General features: G+C 41.9%; 1 protein-coding gene across 1 annotated transcript in view; it reads right to left on the bottom strand.

The window, feature by feature from the left end:
* Positions 1-22,911, bottom strand: part of LOC106133003 (kinesin-like protein Klp10A) — a 60,913-nt gene that overhangs the window by 5,947 nt on the left and 32,055 nt on the right. The window contains exons 4-15 of the mRNA XM_060948327.1: positions 17,693-17,856; positions 15,466-15,588; positions 14,384-14,563; positions 13,056-13,235; positions 11,869-12,014; positions 10,966-11,077; positions 10,258-10,392; positions 9,021-9,176; positions 8,465-8,618; positions 4,495-4,720; positions 2,454-2,544; positions 2,119-2,293 (exon numbers count right to left, since the gene is read on the bottom strand). Of these exons, the coding sequence (XP_060804310.1) occupies positions 2,119-2,293; positions 2,454-2,544; positions 4,495-4,720; positions 8,465-8,618; positions 9,021-9,176; positions 10,258-10,392; positions 10,966-11,077; positions 11,869-12,014; positions 13,056-13,235; positions 14,384-14,563; positions 15,466-15,588; positions 17,693-17,856 (1,842 nt within the window). The remainder of the gene's footprint in view (positions 1-2,118; positions 2,294-2,453; positions 2,545-4,494; positions 4,721-8,464; positions 8,619-9,020; positions 9,177-10,257; positions 10,393-10,965; positions 11,078-11,868; positions 12,015-13,055; positions 13,236-14,383; positions 14,564-15,465; positions 15,589-17,692; positions 17,857-22,911) is intronic.

Here is a 22,911-nt window from a genome sequence, read left to right as displayed (position 1 = left end):
AACCGAAGGAAAGAATAACAATTCAAATTACCACTTTGCTATATAATGTCTCACTAACGACCAAAACGGCGGTGAAATTACAAAGCTATGATGGTTAAAACGATTCTGATGATAAAATCGCTGAGAAATCGATAGTCCATTTTGGCAGCAAAACGATACATTTTTACATTTGGACTTAGTAAGTAAACAAAATAAAACTATGATAATTATTAAAAAAGAAAAGGTACAAATCAGACTTATTTCTCAACGACTGATCGTGTTACGATTTTGTTTGTGTTTGTTGATTAAATGGTAATCGCTGGTTTGATGGTAATTTTATAAAAAGCCAATTGTGACATGTTTGCAAATTGTTTTGGAATAGGAAATATGTTAATATCAGAATTGCTTTCACCATCTATAACTCCATCAAAAGGTAAATGTAGCCTCCGATTTTACCAATCTAAGGCTCTGTCTTCCCTATCGAGGATAGACTTAAAACAGTGTTACATATATAATTAAAAAAGATAAAACAAAAATTCAGTATGATGAAATGTTTCTTTTATTAAAACATAAAAAAAAACACATTTCATCCTCAAGGAAAAAAGCCATCATTAAAAAATATATTTTTAAAACTTAAAATCTCTTTAAAGTTAAATGAAGGGATTTTAAGAGAAAATACTGGTTGGTATGCCACATTCAGTCGGCCACCAACAAATAAACATTTCGACACTTATACAAAGAGGTTGGAACCAAAAATACCAATTTTTTTAAAACAAAGATTTTGATCATGCACTTTCGATGACCACACGTCTGTTTGTGTTCTTGTTACTACGAACCTGTTGATTTATAATTTTAACATTTGTATTATATCATCTTTACCAATAGAATATTATAACACCAATTTAAAATTTAAGTTATATCCAATATCCAGAATATGATCAAGCTCGATCGATGACCATCGCCAGCGACTGTTATTTTTGAACTGCGAGAATATTCGTTATGAGAATATTGACACGACATCTGCCTCGTCTTCCCTCTCTCTCTTACCCTGAGGTGAACAAAAAAGTTGAAACTCCAGATAATAAGATAAAGCATAATTATGCCTTGTTAACGCTGGAGTATTATAAACTTGGGGGTTCATTAGAAGGAAGTTTCACCTCAAAGATAAAAGCAGAGAGGGTATGTCTTGCCAATTTACGAATAACCCTCCCTGTTATTGCCAAGCTACTGTTAATGAGTAGCTAGTACAGGCAAGTTCACCTAATATCCTTCGTTGCCGCCATCTTGTATCCGCCGGCTGTCCGTTGCAAAGAGACCTCGGACGCTTGCTACGCGTCCATAGCCCTGACCAACATTTATATTTGAGTAGCCTCGACTCCGTACGTACAAAAATCTCTGAATTCCCGTTTCATCGGAAAATTATTAATCTTTTTTTTTTAAACACTAAACAGCTGAAGTAATAGATGTTCGTAATCATTCAGTTATCGAATCACCATTCGAATAGTCACATCACATGAGCTGTTCAGCAGCTGTATATAGGAATCATCTCGCTTCTCATCGTATGCATGTACCAAATTTATATCCACTGTGTTAACCACATTTATGTCAAATAAAGAACACTGACTTTGAAATATTGTGGGGCTAGGTAGGAGTCCGTGTATTAGAGATATTCAATTAAATTCTATGGATAATATTATAAATGAACATATCGCTAGAGTAGGTTGAAGATTTAAAGATTTTATCCTGTAAATTGCAGGATTTTTTCAAAAATATTTCAGCTTGTTCCCCTTATGCGTTTTTCCTTTGCAAACATCGTGAGCCGTAAAAATGTTCATAACATTATGCTCACGTGAGGTGGTGTTTACCAATGACAGAAATAAATTAGAACAAGACAGATATATAATTATGATGCAAGAACGACAAAGATAGAACAAAAACGTAATAATCTGACAGCTGTAACATTTGCCAGATTGCAGCTGTCAAATTATTACGTTTTTACACTACAAACTGTCACTCATTGACATTGACATTAATACTTTTTTTTTTCACTTCGGAAACAGCCAATGACATTAATACATGTAAAATATTTTTTTTTAATTTAGTCGTAAAGCTAATAGAGTACAACAGCCACATCCTCACCGTCCTGGTCGTAGTCCACGTCCCGCGTGATGGCGAGCAGCTGGTTGCAGCGCTGCAGCGCGTGCTGGAGGTAATCCGAGATGGCCTTGTGGTTGTCCAGCACTTCTTCCTCGGCCCTCTGCAACTCGTCTATAGCCTCGTGGAACGTGTACATCTCCGCTGACATGTCGCCCTCCTGAAAATCGGACGAGATATTTCATACAATATTAATGTCTTTTATCCAGTACACTTGATTGAAAGATCGCATTCAGCTGTAAAAACATAACATCTAATCACGTCTACATCCCTTGCGGGATGGGAGAGAGAGAGGGAGAGAGAGAGTAGTGCTGACGTACATTGAGCGAGCGCAGCTGCGCCAGGTCGTCGTGCGCGGGCGCCATCTCCACGTCGGCGGGCGCGCGCGTCTCCGCTCCCAGCTCCTTCACGCTGCGGGCACACCAATCACGGTACACGTCATTATTATTTTAAAAAAAAAAAAACTTTTGCAAAAAGAGACCAGCCTCCAATCGAAATCCTCCATTTTCGAGGTCGGTTAAATTTCTTAAACCGTCCAACCTAAGTGTAATAAACACTGTTCCTGAAAACCGCATCAAAATCGGTTCGGCGAAACGCGAGAGGATCGCGGACAAACATAAATACAAACATTCAACCATGGACACACAAAGGTCAAACTGAGCACCGCCTCATTTTTTTGAAGACGGTTAAAAACATAATAATACAAACTCTGCCTGTTGGAAAGGCTAACTTATAAACGTATATATTCTGTTCTCAAAGAGTCAATTAGTATTGAACAACATGGATTTCTGAGGGGACGCTCAACTACTTCTAACCTAATCCTGCTTAATGACTTTATTACCGAATCTATGGATAATGGATCTCAAGTTGACTTCATTTATACCAATTACAGCAAAGCTTTTGATCAAATAAGTCATCATTTGCTTATTAGGAAGTTGTATGCTTCAGGCATCCGTGGTGACCTTCTCAGGTGGTTTATCTCATACCTAGAGAATAGATCACAAGCTGTGATGATTAGTAACTACATTTCTAGTTGGATTCCTGACCCAAGCGGCGTTCCTCAGGGTTCGCTGCTTGGTCCTTTGCTTTTTACTTTTTTGTCTTTGTCAATGACATTATTAGCTGGTTTAATTCATTACAACTTTTGTGTTATGCAGATGACATGAAAGTTTTTCGTTCTGTTTCTTCCGGTGTTGACGTTGAGCTACTTCAACAGGACTTAGATCGGTTATCTGACTATTGTCTCCGTAATAAATTGGATTTAAACGCAGATAAATGTGCGTTTGTCACGTTCACACAATAGCGTAAACCAGTAAATTCACGATATTTTCTTTAAGGTACTGCTGAATTGAAAAAACAGCCTGGCATTCGTGATTTAGGCGTATTTCATGACTCCAAATTATTATTTGATACTCACATTGCCAATATAATTGCCTCCAAATCCTTAGGATTTGTGATGCGCAATTCCAAAAGTTTTAAAAAAGCAAAACCCTAAATATCATCAGCCATCTGGAGTATGCTTGTCAGATTTGGAACCCAATTTTTGATATTTATGTTTCCAGAATTGAAGCAATTCAAAAAAGATTTTTACGTTATTTATGATTTCAGTTACATATTTTTTTATAGTTCTGATCAATATGACGAGCTGCGTGCGAAGCAACATCTCGTTCCTTTGGTCACTAGAAGGAATGTGGCAGATTTAATATTTTTTTCCAAAGTAATCAATAGTATTGTTGATTGTCCTGACATTCTTGCAAAGACAGGCTTTAAAGTCCCACCTAGAACTATGCGTAGTAATCCATTGTTTTATTGTGTAAAGATTTTTTTATTACTCTTTTTGTTTATTATATCGGTAGTAAAGTGATAACTGGGAAGGGAATTAAAACAGTTCACATAAATCAAATGCCAAACATATGCTTCGTGTATACAAGGTAAGAAACAAACTCATTTATTTTGTTTTTTTTACTTTTATTGAAGGTAGTAAGTTTCTAATTTGTAAACATCGGAGCACAATATTATTTTATTACAAGTTAGGTAGGTACTAACGTTAGATATATACGCTCAAATAATATATTTTGTGCTGTACTATTGTATTGAGTGAGAGATACCAATATCTTTCCACCAACTTCTTCTTTTTTCTATATCTTAGCTAGTGACTATTTACTAGTTAGTTAGTATATTGATACCTTCCCGGCATCAATAATAAAAAAGAATAGGATTGATGTCACACGGCACAAGACAGCTACAAGACACGAGAAAATAGGGGGTGACTTTATAATAATAGGGGGTGACTTTATTATAATAGGGGGTGACTTTATAATAATAGGGGGTGACTTTATAATAATATATGTAGTGACTCACCGGTCAGCGTATCTCAGAGTATTGAGCGAGTGTTCACACGAGGACATGGCCGGTGATATCATCGCTATCATACAAGTCCTGGACTTGTCTCCGATGAAGGAGTCCCTCAGGACCTGCGTCAGTTTGGACACCCTGAACGGGAGGTGGTTGTTCCCCTTCATGCCCAACGCTCGGATGCACTCTTTCAACGCCAGTAAAGATTTGTTGATCTCGGCGCTTTCCATTCCTGTAACGAATATAGTTTTATTGAATACTTTGATGAGACATTTGTAAGAGATAGAATTGTCAACGTATGTATGTATGTATGTATGTCTGTATGCGTGTCTGTGTGTAGACAGTGGCGGGTACGCACGCGTCTGCCGGTTGGCGGAGGAGGTGTCGGCGCCGCGCTCGTTGCCCGCCAGGTCGATGAGCGAGAACTTGCCGTGCACGCGGTGCATGTATGTATGTATGTATGTATGTATGTCTGTCTGTATGCGTGTCTGTGTGTAGACAGTGCCGGGTACGCACGCGTCTGCCGGTTGGCGGAGGAGGTGTCGGCGCCGCGCTCGTTGCCCGCCAGGTCGATGAGCGAGAACTTGCCGTGCACGCGGTGCATGTATGTATGTATGTATGTATGTCTGTGTGTGTGTCTGTGTGTAGACAGTGGCGGGTACGCACGCGTCTGCCGGTTGGCGGAGGAGGTGTCGGCGCCGCGCTCGTTGCCCGCCAGGTCGATGAGCGAGAACTTGCCGTGCACGCGGTGCATGTATGTATGTATGTATGTATGTATGTATGTATGTCTGTGTGTGTGTCTGTGTGTAGACAGTGCCGGGTACGCACGCGTCTGCCGGTTGGCGGAGGAGGTGTCGGCGCCGCGCTCGTTGCCCGCCAGGTCGATGAGCGAGAACTTGCCGTGCACGCGGTGCATGTATGTATGTATGTATGTATGTCTGTGTGTGTGTCTGTGTGTAGACAGTGGCGGGTACGCACGCGTCTGCCGGTTGGCGGAGGAGGTGTCGGCGCCGCGCTCGTTGCCCGCCAGGTCGATGAGCGAGAACTTGCCGTGCACGCGGTGCATGTATGTATGTATGTATGTATGTCTGTGTGTGTGTCTGTGTGTAGACAGTGGCGGGTACGCACGCGTCTGCCGGTTGGCGGAGGAGGTGTCGGCGCCGCGCTCGTTGCCCGCCAGGTCGATGAGCGAGAACTTGCCGTGCACGCGGTGCATGTATGTATGTATGTATGTATGTCTGTGTGTGTGTCTGTGTGTAGACAGTGGCGGGTACGCACGCGTCTGCCGGTTGGCGGAGGAGGTGTCGGCGCCGCGCTCGTTGCCCGCCAGGTCGATGAGCGAGAACTTGCCGTGCACGCGGTGCATGTATGTATGTATGTATGTATGTATGTATGTATGTCTGTGTGTGTGTCTGTGTGTAGACAGTGCCGGGTACGCACGCGTCTGCCGGTTGGCGGAGGAGGTGTCGGCGCCGCGCTCGTTGCCCGCCAGGTCGATGAGCGAGAACTTGCCGTGCACGCGGTGCATGTATGTATGTATGTCTGTATGTGTGTCTGTATGTGTGTCTGTGTGTGTGTCTGTGTGTAGACAGTGGCGGGTACGCACGCGTCTGCCGGTTGGCGGAGGAGGTGTCGGCGCCGCGCTCGTTGCCCGCCAGGTCGATGAGCGAGAACTTGCCGTGCACGCGGTGCATGTATGTATGTATGTATGTATGTCTGTGTGTGTGTCTGTGTGTAGACAGTGGCGGGTACGCACGCGTCTGCCGGTTGGCGGAGGAGGTGTCGGCGCCGCGCTCGTTGCCCGCCAGGTCGATGAGCGAGAACTTGCCGTGCACGCGGTGCATGTATGTATGTATGTATGTATGTCTGTGTGTGTGTCTGTGTGTAGACAGTGGCGGGTACGCACGCGTCTGCCGGTTGGCGGAGGAGGTGTCGGCGCCGCGCTCGTTGCCCGCCAGGTCGATGAGCGAGAACTTGCCGTGCACGCGGTGTATGTATGTATGTATGTATGTATGTATGTATGTCTGTGTGTGTGTCTGTGTGTAGACAGTGGCGGGTACGCACGCGTCTGCCGGTTGGCGGAGGAGGTGTCGGCGCCGCGCTCGTTGCCCGCCAGGTCGATGAGCGAGAACTTGCCGTGCACGCGGTGCATGTATGTATGTATGTATGTATGTCTGTGTGTGTGTCTGTGTGTAGACAGTGGCGGGTACGCACGCGTCTGCCGGTTGGCGGAGGAGGTGTCGGCGCCGCGCTCGTTGCCCGCCAGGTCGATGAGCGAGAACTTGCCGTGCACGCGGTGCATGTATGTATGTATGTCTGTATGTGTGTCTGTATGTGTGTCTGTGTGTGTGTCTGTGTGTAGACAGTGGCGGGTACGCACGCGTCTGCCGGTTGGCGGAGGAGGTGTCGGCGCCGCGCTCGTTGCCCGCCAGGTCGATGAGCGAGAACTTGCCGTGCACGCGGTGCATGTATGTATGTATGTATGTATGTATGTATGTATGTCTGTGTGTGTGTCTGTGTGTAGACAGTGGCGGGTACGCACGCGTCTGCCGGTTGGCGGAGGAGGTGTCGGCGCCGCGCTCGTTGCCCGCCAGGTCGATGAGCGAGAACTTGCCGTGCACGCGGTGCATGTATGTATGTATGTATGTATGTATGTATGTATGTCTGTGTGTGTGTCTGTGTGTAGACAGTGGCGGGTACGCACGCGTCTGCCGGTTGGCGGAGGAGGTGTCGGCGCCGCGCTCGTTGCCCGCCAGGTCGATGAGCGAGAACTTGCCGTGCACGCGGTGCATGTATGTATGTATGTATGTATGTATGTATGTATGTATGTCTGTGTGTGTGTCTGTGTGTAGACAGTGGCGGGTACGCACGCGTCTGCCGGTTGGCGGAGGAGGTGTCGGCGCCGCGCTCGTTGCCCGCCAGGTCGATGAGCGAGAACTTGCCGTGCACGCGGTGCATGTATGTATGTATGTATGTATGTATGTATGTATGTCTGTGTGTGTGTCTGTGTGTAGACAGTGGCGGGTACGCACGCGTCTGCCGGTTGGCGGAGGAGGTGTCGGCGCCGCGCTCGTTGCCCGCCAGGTCGATGAGCGAGAACTTGCCGTGCACGCGGTGCATGTATGTATGTATGTATGTATGTCTGTGTGTGTGTCTGTGTGTAGACAGTGGCGGGTACGCACGCGTCTGCCGGTTGGCGGAGGAGGTGTCGGCGCCGCGCTCGTTGCCCGCCAGGTCGATGAGCGAGAACTTGCCGTGCACGCGGTGCATGTATGTATGTATGTATGTATGTATGTATGTATGTCTGTGTGTGTGTCTGTGTGTAGACAGTGGCGGGTACGCACGCGTCTGCCGGTTGGCGGAGGAGGTGTCGGCGCCGCGCTCGTTGCCCGCCAGGTCGATGAGCGAGAACTTGCCGTGCACGCGGTGCATGTATGTATGTATGTATGTATGTATGTCTGTGTGTGTGTCTGTGTGTAGACAGTGGCGGGTACGCACGCGTCTGCCGGTTGGCGGAGGAGGTGTCGGCGCCGCGCTCGTTGCCCGCCAGGTCGATGAGCGAGAACTTGCCGTGCACGCGGTGCATGTATGTATGTATGTATGTATGTATGTCTGTGTGTGTGTCTGTGTGTAGACAGTGGCGGGTACGCACGCGTCTGCCGGTTGGCGGAGGAGGTGTCGGCGCCGCGCTCGTTGCCCGCCAGGTCGATGAGCGAGAACTTGCCGTGCACGCGGTGCATGTATGTATGTATGTATGTATGTATGTATGTATGTCTGTGTGTGTGTCTGTGTGTAGACAGTGGCGGGTACGCACGCGTCTGCCGGTTGGCGGAGGAGGTGTCGGCGCCGCGCTCGTTGCCCGCCAGGTCGATGAGCGAGAACTTGCCGTGCACGCGGTGCATGTATGTATGTATGTATGTATGTATGTATGTATGTCTGTGTGTGTGTCTGTGTGTAGACAGTGGCGGGTACGCACGCGTCTGCCGGTTGGCGGAGGAGGTGTCGGCGCCGCGCTCGTTGCCCGCCAGGTCGATGAGCGAGAACTTGCCGTGCACGCGGTGCATGCCGGGCGAGCGCACCACGATCTGGAACACGGCGTGCGACCGCGACGAGTTCGAGTTCGCCGACGTCTGGAAAAAAAGATGTTCTATTTTTAAAACTAAGTTTTTTTTTTTTTTTTTAAATTCATGGACTGTGTAAAAAGAATTTTCAATAAGGGTTAAAGTAAACAAAATCGGAATGCACGATTTCGATGTGACCGTGTGTGTAGTCCCCGGCACCAGTACAAAATAGAATACAAGGTACACTCCATCTCTTTCCTATGAATGTCGTAAAAGGCGACTAAGGGATAAGCTTACAAACTTCGGATTCTATCTTAGGCGATGGGCTAGCAACCTGTCACTATTTGAAACACTCAATTCTATCATTAAACCAAAAAAGCTCAGTGTGACCTGTCAGTCTTTTCAAGACTGTTGGCTCTGTCTACGCCGCAAGGGATATAGACGTGATTTTATGTGTATGCGTGTGTGTACCTGTCCCGAGGTCCGAGCGGCGTTGCCGTGCTGTATCAGCTTGAGCACCTCGTCCACATTGTCCACCACCTTCTCCGTGAGGCCCACGATCTGGACTTGCTGCTTGCCGTCTTCCAGCACACGAAGCTTCGCTTTGTCCGCTAGTAAATCGAACACCTGTGTAAGGCGAAGTGCATTAAGTGACTCTGGTCGAGAATAGAAACGATCACTTCATATTAGTGAGTGGCTTTACGATTGTGTGGGTGTTGTGATGCTCTTTACAGTCCCGGAGCCCTATAAAAGCACGGGCGTCCCAGGGCTTCACCTTTGGACTACCAGCATTCATCAATTCAAGTAGGTCGCTTATCTTTAGCGGCTACTTGCTAAATCTCATGTTTATAGCTATATATAAACACGAGATGAGAGACTATTCCCACGACCTCTTTTAACTTGTAAAACTAGTACAAATAAAGTTTGTTTTTATTCTATCAATTTAATAATTATCTCCCATTTCTCTTACCAGCGACGTTTGTTTGTTTGTTTGTAAACTCATTATAAAAATAAATATAACAAATTACAAAATAGTAATTGGATTTTGAAGAATATGTACAATGGCGGACTTATCCCCAATTTTCTTCCAGTCAACCAAAATATAAAGAAAAATCCAAAATTAAAAAGGCAGCGCACATAAAAAGCAATGAGGATGCAGTATAATAAACAATACATTTCTACATAATTAAATTTTACTTTTACTAAAACACCGCAGTGGCGCCCAACGTGGGGCCACAGTGTTGTATGTTGTGTTAGCATGTTTACAACTTGGCGGTAGAAGAACATTCTGCCGCGATATATGGAGCAGTAGCCGGCTGGTTTTCAGAAACTCGTTGACCACGGACCATTGTAATATGATTGAAAACGTCCAAGATAAAATAAAGGTACGTTACGTTTAATATGTGTCTTATTTTTAATGTGTATATAATATAATTGAAAATCTAATGATTGTAAAACTTGCTGTTGGTCATCCAAATATATAAAATAAAAAAAAAATGACTATAATATGATTAATAATATGACACCGAAATAGAGACATAATTATGTATGATTTAAATAAGTTACTAGGTAATGACGTCATTAATTCAACTATCGCTTAAGTGAAGAAGAACGGGCAGAACAAACCCAGTGTCAGTAGTATACAGAACAAACCGTAGTATACACAGTATCTACGGCCGTAAAGTAAAAAGTTTGTAAAGTCACTAACCTTCCCTGAATATATTTCGAAGAATGAGGCGGAGACGATGAGGTTGAGAGGCTTGTACTTGGGCGACTTCAGGTACATGAACACGTCGCGCGCCGCCATCGCGTATATACCCTTCTTGCAGTCTTGGGTTTTGCCCTGAAAAAAATACAAAATATTTTGAAATTAAATAGGTATTATGAGAGTACCGGCCAGTTATACAAAAATATCAACAGGTTTGTGGGTTAAAAAAAAAAAGAATTTCTTTTAAATACGGAACGTTTTACTCGCATAGTTGCGAATACAGGCTGAACAGCAAATTCTTTGTTTAAATTTCTGACTGGCTAGTGGAAACAAATGTAAACCTGAACGTAACATGTAGAGGTATTTCTTTTGATTTGACCACACAAACCTATTTATATTTTTCTTTGCCCTTATTCCTCTATAAATACGAATGATTTTAATAGCACCCACAGCACTGCTCTCGCGGTTACTTTCTCTAACGGCTCTTAAGAAAGAGTGCTTCTTAACTTACAACTCTCCATTTAGTTCTGTGTAACTCATCCGTTTTCTCGGATCTAAGATACAGGTAACGCCGCTGATCGATCCAATTCGGGTCAGGTTCCCCTGCAAAGGTTGCGGAGATCAGACGGCAGCCGCTTCGTGTTAAAACCTGCCTCATCCAACCTAGTACCCAGCTCCCCCCCGAGGGCGAGGCAGCCCCAGCAGTACCTGGAAGTCGCCGCCCATGGTGTGCGTCTTGCCGGAGCCGGTCTGGCCGTACGCGAAGCACGTGGCCATGCCGCCCTCGAAGATCGTCTGCACCAGCGGCTTGGCCGTGTATCTGTTGTTTGCATTCATTCATTTACTTTCAATTCATCATATTTGTACACTTTTCATTCGTTCTACAAGAATAGAAAAAGGTACGTAGAGTGCCGTGTGGTTCCCGGCAATAGAAAAAAGAATAGGACCACTCCATCGCTTTCCCATGGATGTCGTAAAAGGCGACTAATGGATAGACTTACAAAGTTGGGATTTTTTTAGGCGTTGGGCTAGCAACCTGTCACTAGTTGAATCTCAATTCTATCGTTAAGCCAAATAGCTGAACGTGGCCACTCACTGTTGGCTCTGTTTACCCCGCAAGGGATATAGACGTGACTATATGTATGTATGTAGAAAAATAAATAGGACCAGTCCATCATCATCCTCTCCACGTGACCAAACCATCCTAACATACATACATATAATCACGTCTATATCCCTTGTGGGGTTGACAGAGACATCTATCTTGAAAAGACTGATAGGCCACGTTTAGCTGCTTGGCTTAATGTTAGAATTGAGATTCAAATAGTGACAGATTGCTAGTCCATCGCCTAAAAGAAGAATCCCAAGTTTAAAAGCCTATCCCTTAGGCACCTCTTACGACACCCATGGGAATGAGACGAAGTGGCCCAATTCTTTTTTTTATTGGTCTGTACATAAAAATTTTACGTACGGGCACTGTTTTCTTATTTCGTCCTTTTAAGAACGTGTTTAAGAAAGTCAGATTTCATATTTTAACTTTATTTTTATAAAAAATATTTTCCACAGAGTTAACAATCTCAACAACAGGACAGTTGTTTTGAAAACACTTACTTGTAAACAACTTCATTGGTGCACGAATCGTCAAAGGCGTAATCGAAACGGAACTTCTGATTCTCCAAGTATTTAGTGAGGTCCACCTTGTTCTTCGGCTCGTGGACTATCATCAGGTCTTTGGCTGGCACGCTTATCACGTCCACCTGGAACCAAGATTTTGTTTTATTAACAAAATTATTACCTATCCCAGCCTTGCTAATTTGGTATCATACATACATACATATGGTTACGTCTATATCCCTTGCGGGGTAGACAGAGCCAACAGTCTTGAAAAGACTGAATAGCCACGTTAAGCAGTTTCGCTTAATGATAGAATTGAGATTCAAATAGTGACAGGTTGCTAGCCCATCGCCTTTTACGACATCCATGGGAAAGAGATGGAGTGGTCCTATTCTTTTTTGTATTGGTGCCGGGAACCACACGGTATCTATTGTATATATTTTATGTAAGTTTATTATTTGGTATTTTCATACGTGTTTTATAATTTTTTATTTATGTATTTGTTTACGTATGTCTATAAATAGTTGTATGTGTGGAATACACGCCTGTCACCCTTCCCATCATGTCTCCTATCTCGGGTCTGCTGGAAGAGATTTCTTTAGAAAGAAGCAGAACCTTTGTAATTATGTTTCTTATGATTATCAGTCTCGATGTTTTCTGTGTACATAAATTAGTAAATACATACATATGGTCACGTCTATGTCCCTTGCGGGGTAGACAGAGCCAACAGTCTTGAAAAGACTGAATGGCCACGTTCAGCTTTTTGGCTTAATGATAGAATTGAGATTCAAATAGTGACAGGTTGCTAGCCCATCGCCTAAAAAAGAATCCCAAGTTTGTAAGCCTATCCCTTAGTCGCCTTTTACGACATACATGGGAAAGAGATGGAGTGGTCCAATTCTTTTTAGTTTTGGTGCCGGGAACCATACGGTAAATAAGTTGTTAGGTTTAAATACCATGAATCTCAATTCTATCATTAAGCCATATAGCTGAACGTTGGCCCTGTCTACCCCGCAAGGGATATAGACGTGACCATATGTATGTATGTATTCAAACCTAACATTTTATCAACCCTTGCCCCACATATTCGAGAGCATAATAATTGAGAAAATATCACATCTGTTATATCATATCCAGTTGAAGATCTAAAAACTACTGTTCAATACGAGATCAATAAACCCCACCTCCTTCTTGACCAGCTCCTTCTTGTTGAGCGGCCTCTTTCTGACGCAGACCGTGATCTGGTGGTCCTCCACCGGCTCGGTGCCCGTCAGCGGCCGGAAGTCGATGCTGTTCTGGTACTCCCGGATCATAGCCAGGAACTCCCAGTTGGGATTGCCCGGGTCCATGTTCATCAGTGCTTCCTGGGGAAAAAATGTTTGATGATGATTGATTAGTCCATTAATCTTATATATTTAAACGAGCAATTTTTGTATATATTTCATCAGTGCTTCCTGGGGATAAATTGTTTGATGATGATTGATTAGTCTATTAATCTAATATATTTAAACGAGCAATTCTTGTATATATTTCATCAGTGCTTCCTGGGGATAAATTGTTTGATGATGATGAGTCTATTAATCTAATATATTTAAACGAGCAATTCTTGTATATATATAATCAGGATCTCGGAAACGGCTCCAACGATTTTCATGAAAGTTACAGATTAGGGGCTTTTCGGCTCAAGGAATCGATTTATCAAGGTCCTAGGTTCGAGAAAAGCTCGGTTCCCAAGATATATAAAACATTTTAAAAACCGCGTTTTAAGAAACTATATCAGCGCCATCTCTGGTAGACCGAGCAAAGCTCGGTTAACCTGGTACTTAGACTATTATATTACCTATTATTTATTCATTTATTTAGCTAAGTAAAGAAATAGCGCCTCTTTAGGTATAAGCCTGAATGCGAACCCTGAAAATCTTCTACAGAGTCAAGGGTTTATCTAAATCTACAGAAACAATCAAAATGTCACCTTCACTACCTCCTCATCTCTTTCAAAGATCACAACCTACTTGTCTTTCTATTGAATTCAGCAACTTTATACAACATACATACATACACATAATCACGTCTATATCCCTTGCAGGGTAGACAGAGCCAACAGTCTTAAAAATACTGATAGGTACTTATCTGTTTGGCTTACTGATAGAATTAAGATTCATATAAAGTGTCAGGTTGCTAGCCCGTCGCCCAAGAGTAGAATCCCAAGTTTATAAGCCCATCCCTTATTCGCCTTTTATGATATCCATGACGAAGAGATGGTGTGGGCCTAATGGTACCACCATTAGGCCCACACCATCTCTTCGTCATGGTCTCGATACTATATTTTATAATAAATACATATATAGATAAACATGCAAAACCCAGGCCAATCAGAAAAAGTTCTCATCATTCCCTGGCCGGGATTCGAACCCGGGACCTCAGGTCAATCAACCACAGACAAGCGTATCACCGCTGCGCCACAGAGGCCGTCAAGTAAACATCAAAACATCATCAAAGTAAACAACATTACCTTTTCCTCCTTGAGCTCGGCCTGCCGCTGCCGCCGCTTCTCCCGGTTCTCCTTGAGCCGCTCCACCTCCTTCACCACGTTGGAGCGGCGCACGGCGCCCGACGCCACGGCGTGCGGCACCGACACCGTGCTGGACACGCCCGCCGGCCGCGCCCCGCCCGCCCCCACCGGCGGGTTGAACTGGAATACGTATTATATATTATATACTAGCGGTCCGCCCCGGCTTCGCACGGGTGCAAAATTATAAATGTTATTATACATAAAAAACTTCCTCTTGAATCACTCTACCTGTTACAAAAAACCGCATCAAAATCCGTTGCGCAATTTTAAAGATTTAAGCATACAGACAAACAGACTAAAATAGCGACTTTGTTTTATACTATGTAGTGATAGTCAATTTCTATACATATCACGTTTTGAAGTATGCTGAGATCGTGGCAAGTGGAAAGAGGTAGTCTCTGCCTAACACTCCGGGAAAGAGGCGTGATTTTATGTATGTATGTATGTATCACGTTTTGAGCAGCCTCTGTGGCAAAGCGGTACTAACATATGTATGTATGTACGAAATAAAATATTTTAAGACTATATTATTTCTAGGTTGTATTAGGACGGCCTATGTGGCGCAGCGGTAGTACGCTTGTCTGTGACACCGGAGGTACCGAATCCCGGCCAGAGCATGATGAGAAAATAACTTTTTGTGATTGGCCTGGGTCTTGGATGTTTATCTATATGTATAAGTATTTTTAAAATATAGTATCATTGAGTCAGTATCTCGCAACACAAAACTCGAACTTACTTCGAGACTAACTCAATCTGTGTAATTTGTCCCGTATATATTTATTTATTTATTTTAATATTTCAAGAAAATTTTGTTGATCGACGAAAAAGGTCGATGACGAAATATTATTTATGTATATATATATACTATACTACGCTTGGATATAATAATGGCTTCATTTCATAATATACATCACATTATATACTTATCATCTACCAATCCTACACCTACACTACAACACCAACTCTATCCAGAAATATACAAACACTAATTACAAAAAATCACGGGAAAAGGAATGTAGGACCTCTTTAACATTATGCAAGCGTCTCTGCATATGCGGTACATAAGGCGACTGTCCTTGGCCTTGGTTCATTGAGGCGGCACTCGGGGTACTGCCTGAACGGGAACGTCCTCCCGAAGCTGGGGCCTGGAAGAGGATGGATGGGAATTAAGGATATCAGGATGGGAATTGAGGATTACAGGATTGATAAAGCAATTGAGGATTGTAGGGTTTCATTATAGTATATATAAATTATAGTATCGTTGAGTTAGTATCTCGTAACACAAGTCTCGAACTTACTTCGAGGCTAACTCAATCTGTGTAACTTGTCTCGTATATATTTATTTATTAATTCTTCTGAATTTTTGCCTCCGTCCTCTCACCCCGGTTCTTCGGAGACTCTTTCTCTGGGCTCTTCTCGTTATATCGTCTCTGCAGTGTAGTTTGTTCCACCGCTTCTTCTACACATGCGCTTTGGAAGCGGTAGGAGTTATAATTAGATTTAAGTTATGGGACGTCAATAAGTGATACCTTGTATCCAGTTTTGAAAATAAATCTATTCTATTCCATCCTATAAGACTTGGAAAGACTCCGTATAGTTGGCAACCCTAATAGCAGGACTGAGTGTGGATGAGGAGTTGGGATTAGTGAACTGTGTAAGAAGATATTAAGATGGATGTTGGGGGTAATGATGATACGGTTGTGATTCTCTTGGAATATTTAGTCTCCTTATTTTCGTTAAGATTTTATACCTTACCAACCCTTTCCGATTTCCATTTGGACAGTTAATGTTAAGCTCGCTGTGACACATATCTCGCATCTCACCAGTTTTATTATAGTAAGTAGCCTATAGATTAAATCAAGAACAAATTTTTCATACATAATTAGCTGTGCCCGCGACTTCGTCCGCATAAAATAGTTATTTTGGGCATCATTGAAGCCCTCAAGGATGAATAATGTTCCCCGATTTTTTTCACATTCCCCATTATTTCTTTGCTTCTAATAGTTGCGGCGTGATGTTATATAGCCTAAAGTCTTCCTCGATAAATGGTCTATTTAACACAAAAATTTTTTTTCAATTCCAACTAGTAGTTCCTGATATTAGCGTGTTCAAACAAACAAACTCTTCAGCTTTATAATATTAGTATAGATAAAAAACATTGCTCACTTAAACGCCTAATAAATAACTGAGTTTCGCAAATTCAAATTAACGAGACCGCAAAAAGAATGCATATACGGACTCAGATAATATCATAAAGCTGCGTTTGACAAATTCTTTGAAATGTGGTCACATTTAAAAAAGAATAAATATGAACTCGCGACATCTAAACATGGACATTCCTTATTTGGCAAAGTCAGTCAGTTAACGGTTTATAAAAACGTTTGTCTGATCCGCCAACACATTTCATTGAAAGCTATCGAAAGGCAAATAAAATGCTTAATTAACTGACTCACACTTATTTGAGCCGGTCGGAAGCTTTGATCTTTACACTAGTTTGAATTAATGAAAAATTAATTAGTGTTGTTCCTATGTTTCTTTATTGTTGCTGTATTTTGAATTCAATTTAATTCAAAAATATTTATTACATATCATAAAGTACATAAGTTACTGCTTAAAAATAGGTACAATACGAACCCTGTTGGGCATAGCAATTTTAAAATAATATGGAACGGCGGGCAGGTTTATATCGGCTTTTATGATCAATATAACAATAATAATAAAAAATCTAGGATAAGTTTCTAATAATCAACCTGGGATACTCAATTGACACGTTGCTAGTGGTTTCCAATCACAACAACATTTTATTTTTACTATAAGTATCTTAATTATTACGAAATCGGCGCGTAATCACTAGTTCTGTAGCATTTGTAGAAGCCTGCTCAGAAAAAGAAGGTTTGTTACCAAAAACGCATCTTTCGTGTCTATTAAGGCCCGGGCACAACAAAAGCAGATCCGAAGCAACACAGTTTGAAAGCGTGCGCGCACGATGTAGTAAAAAAGGAAAATTTTCAAAGTCGTCACAATGCAGCGCTTCGGCAGGATAATTCGAGCGCATTCTTATCCCTTCTCATTTCATGTAATCATTTGGAAGAGTGCCTTTTATTACAACTAAGTGCGGGCCCGCTCTTAAATTGCTTTGCTTCTTATGTGTTCAGGCATTTTATTTTACTTAATTTATGCATGTAAAATGTACAACTGCTGGACTTAATGCCACAAGGCATCCATCTGTTTACTCTTTCAGCATCTTACCTGTTGTGTGACCCTAGAATTGGGGGGCGGCTGTTGCGGCTGCTGCGGCGGGGGCACGTTCTCGGCGCCCCGCCGCCCCGTCGTGTCCCCGCCGTGCCCGTTCGTGTAGCCCCCGCCCGCGTTCGACAGCCGCATCTGATTGTTGCGCGTGACGCGAGATGGCGCTGTAACGTAAAAATTCCATCGGAATTTTATTTTGAGGGTATTTGAACAATTGTACATGTTATTTTGAAATGTCTGATCGAAACGTGTGTGCAATATAACATTAAATTATACCGATTTAAGAAACCTGATTGTGTGTTACAATTATTTAAAATTCGTGATTCAGTAGATGACGTAACTGTTGCTTGAGGTAGAAAACAAAGCCTACAAAACTGTCAGCAAAAAATAAAACTATCGAACCAAAAAACTATTTAAATAGGTCAAACAAAAACAGCAATTCCTCCAACAACTTAAGTTCCTTTCACACAGACCATGTAAATCTTGGCATTTCAATGACAGTTCGGGTTGACCTCTGTCCCGATTTTCCAGTATCAGACAATTCATTTCGTACTTCTACATAATAAAATAAGCAAGCGTTATCAAGTGAAAAGCAAAATCAGACCTCACTGCGCAGTGCAATTTAACGAGTTGCTGATTCTTACGTGACATTGATTCATGTTCATCAAGTTCAATATCCTCCTCTGTATCTCTGGGTGTCTCTGGTTTTTCGAAGGCTTCCTCTGGAGTACTACCTTCAGCCGAGTCAGCCACGCGTCTCCGACATCGGAGCCATGAGCAACACATTTTGGCAATAATCAGTCTCTCATTTTCTTATCCAATTATTTTTCCTATCGTTTATTCAAAGCTGTCTAACATTAAATGTAGGTACTCTCGTGACAGACGGATTGCACGAAATGGTTGCGATCTGCGTTGGCGCAAGGTAATCCTGCGCCTGCGCCGGCAGCCATATAAGGATCTCTTTCCGCACTCAAGGCAATGAACCGTGACGCATGCGCGCCGAGTACGGCCGCGCGCGAAGGTGAAATTGCATGTTGAACTGGTCCATTACCCAAAAACAAACTCTACGCAAACTTCTACCCAGATACTAAGATCTTAACACCAGATCTCAATCTACTGGCCGCACTTACTGAAAATTTATGAGAAAAGTCACTTTTTCATACATTTTTGAGTGGGCAGTTAGTAGTAATGTGTTGAGATGACTCGTAATGTATGCGCAAAAGCTGATACACAACACAACGTCCTTAGCGGGACCAGGTTCGAAACAAACGCAGTCCAATATGCAATCAGGTAATTCGCTAAACATTATATATACCGAGAGAGAGGACTATAAACGTAGAAGCAGAAAAAGGAAACTGACTGAACGCATCGAAACCTCAGCAATCATCGCCACAACACTTTCACGACGAACCACAAACAATAACAGCTGTTGTGCACAAAAACTTTTATTGCGAATATATTATAGCATTATATCGCAATAAATTGTGGTTAGAACGGGTGAAACAACGACAAAACCACTTCAAGCGACCGCGGCTGTTTCACTGTCTGTAACACAGTAACGATTTAGGATCCATTACAGAATTGATCCAAGAAACTGGTAAATTGGAAATAATGGTCGTTTAGTGACAACGGCGCGATGTCGTGAAAAATTAACGGGTGACGTCATCGTGTGAAGAAAATCGATGACGCTCGCTATTGGCCATCAATCTTGACAATGTCTTCGGAGCAGTAATCGATTGCTATGAAATTACTGTATAATTTAAACTATATATATAGACGAAGAAACTGTTATTGTTAATAAATACTGACGAATGGAAATAGCTTCTTACATTCAACCAAAAATATAGCAGTTTAACTTACATACATACATATAATCACGTCTATATCCCTTGCGGGGTAGACAGAGTCAACAATCTTAAAAAGACTGATAGGCCACATTCAGCTGTTTGGCCTAATGAAAGATTTATTATAAGAAGTACACAATCATATATCAATTTTCAATTGCAGCCCCCGAAGCTATAGCTAGGTATAGCACGTGCGACGCCGTTATTATCGCGCGGAAAACTATCGTGTACTATACTGTGCCTTGCTGTGGGAGCTAAAGTATTTTTTTGGAAACAAACTTTTTCTTGTAAAAGCATGCCCTGTAAAAAAATAAAATGGAGGAGCTCAATGGCATGGCAACATAACCAACCAGTCATCTAGGGTATCTCGGGTCACGTGGGAAACATTGAACCTTATGCGGAAGACATTACAGTACAACTGTTTTTTTTTTAAACTTAACCTGTCATCAAGGATATTCCGGCCCTTTAAAGCTATGAAGGCCTCATTTGGCTGACCAAGAAGAACACTGCTCCCTTGAAATCTAAAATTCATATTGCTATGGGCCGTGTGGTTACTGGCACCAATAAAAAAAAACAATATGACCATCTGCGACTAAGGGATAGGCTTATAAACTTGGGATTCTTCTTTTAGGCGATGGGCTAGCAACCTGTCATTATTTGAATCTCAGTTCTATCATTAAGACAAACAGCTGAACGTGGCCTATCAGTCTTTTTAACACTCTTGGCTCTGTCTATCCCGTGAGGGATATAAACGTGATTATATGTATGTATATTGCGTGATTATTTCGTTTAGTTTGATACGTTAACGAAAAGGATATTAGAAATATTTAACTTTAATATCACTTTTTAACAATAACTTTAATTATCAGATGATATAAATGGCTTTTAACAATTTTTTTTGATACTTCCTCCGCTTTCAATAGCAGCAACATACAAACGTCCTATTTTTCTACCATTATATTCTGTCATTACCTTAAATCAACCAATTGTAAATTTAGGTTAAAAAGAACTTCATAGTTATGTAAACTATATAAAGAACAATAATAAGTAAGTATAACCGATGTTTCTAAATAGCATTAATAAAATGTGCAAACTGTCACCGAGTTTAATCTTACACTTAATTTACCACTGGAACCTCTAAAGACGATTCCATATTATGGCAGGCCACCTGAACAAACACAGTTTTAGCCGGTTACAGCACAGCGACTGTGCCAAACCTGAGTTGCCATGACGATATCCATGTGTTTTCAATACCTAACTATTGAAATTTAGTTTCCAAACTACGTATTCCAATTTGACTTGAAAATGTATCGGACAAGCAAGTCGAAAATGACTCTTGAAACATAATGTAGCAAAAGAGCTTTTTATGACGCGCATCAAAAGGACACTAACTGACTAACTTTTCAAGACTATTGGCTCTGTCTACTATATAGACGTGATAATATGTATGTATGTACCAACTAACTGATTGACTGACATATCAACATGCAGCCGAAACCGTTGGGGCAAAAGATTCGAAATTTTTTCACAAGTATTCCCGAAATACCCTCAGGGGTAAATTGCCTTTTTTTTTACGCGGGCGAACTCTACTATAAGATAAAGTATTACGTGACAGAGGGTATGACCACCGCTCCGTATGGTACCCGGTTCAAAGGGTATCCATAGCCATCCAAAGTGAAAACGAATCTAGTGTGTTTAGTTTGAGCCGCGTCCTACGCCTACGCGTTTGAGCCGCGTAAGATTTGGGGTGGATTTCGGTTTTTGCTTATAAACTAAACTTTATTTTTTTTTATACATACTTACATACATATGGTCACGTCTATATCCCTTGCAGGGTAGACAGAGCCAACAGTCTTGAAAAGACTGAATGGCCACGTTCAGCTATTTGGCTTAATGATAGAATTGAGATTCAAATAGTGACAGGTTGCTAGCCCATCGCCAAAAAGAGTCCCAAGTTTGTAAACCTATCCCTCAGTCGCCTTTTACGACATCCATGGGAAAGACATGGAGTGGTCCTATTCTTTTTTGTAGTGGTGCCGGGAACCACACGGCATTTTATTGAAATAGAAAAAAAAAGATAAGTTATTAGATACACTAATATCGTTCACCTTTTAATTCCCCGTGAAACCAAAAACACAAAGGCTATGTCAACAGTAATCACAACTTGCTTACAACACAAGCACATTTATTTACCAACCTTTCTCTTTATTCAGAACTTAATTCAGTGCGATTATTAAAACGTCAAAACACACCAATTTATATGCAGTTTGCATTATAAATTAAACCATTAATATAATGCATAATAAACAAAGTTTATTCATTTAATTCCCAACTTTAATTCTAACAACAAGCATAAGAAATGTTTTATTGCAAATTAAAATTTTACAACGTTTTTCTTTGAATAAAATTTAAAACATGCACTCGAACGAACGAACAGTTAAACCAAATTATTGAAGACGAAGTTAAAGTCTCTGCCCTCCAGGAAAGAAAGCATGAATTTATGTATATACGAATATGTACAGCTTCGCTTGCGTGAATTAAGCGCCATTCACAAAAAGCGACGAATTTAGTGTCACCTACAAAAAAATTTCACTAATCCCACGGGAACTAATGTTTTGTACTCTATGTCCTTCTCCAGAGGAGTGGGAGAAACTGTGCTATATTATAAACTAGTTGTGCCCGCGACTTCGTCCGTGTGGAATAGTTACTTTGGGCATCATTGAAGCCCTCAAGGATGCATAATTTTCCCCGTTTTTTTTTTCGGATATTCCATTATTTCTTTGCTCCTTATAATTGCAGCGTGATGTTATATAGCCTAACTAAAGCCTTCCTCGATAAATGGTCTATTCAACACAATTTTTTTTTCCATTCCAACTAATAGTTCCTGAGATTAGCGCGTTCAAACAAACAAACTCTTCACCTTTACAATATTAGTATAGATTTTGAGGTTCTATCTGCAGGCGATTTGCAACATTGTCAGCCTTAACTTCCTTGCCTTAAGTGGGTACTTCCTCGTTCCTGCCGCTGATCTATGGCAGAATCTAACGCGAAGTTGCCAGGTAGGTAATAAATATATCGCATCGTGTTCCGGCTAACATTTTTATGAAGTTTGTTTTTATGCGATAACTTTATCATCAGACTTTGCACAGGATAATATAAGATTTATATTGAATGAAAGGAGATAATTAACTTAAACGTTCATTTCTTTATTAGGATTCTTCGATTCTTCCTCATGTCTGTCTTGATCTACAACAGAATCTAGCGCGATTTTGCCAAGTTTATTCATCGCTATTAAGGCTCGACATTCTGCGCTGCACGCTAATGTGTTCCGGCTTACATTCTTACGGAGTTGTTTTAGACGCTATAAGTTATCAC

The sequence above is a fragment of the Amyelois transitella genome, chromosome 3 (assembly GCF_032362555.1).
Source record: "Amyelois transitella isolate CPQ chromosome 3, ilAmyTran1.1, whole genome shotgun sequence".
NCBI lineage: Eukaryota > Metazoa > Arthropoda > Insecta > Lepidoptera > Pyralidae > Amyelois > Amyelois transitella.
The sequence above is the reverse complement of the archived record's forward strand: the minus strand, read 5'-3'. Positions and strand labels throughout refer to the sequence as shown.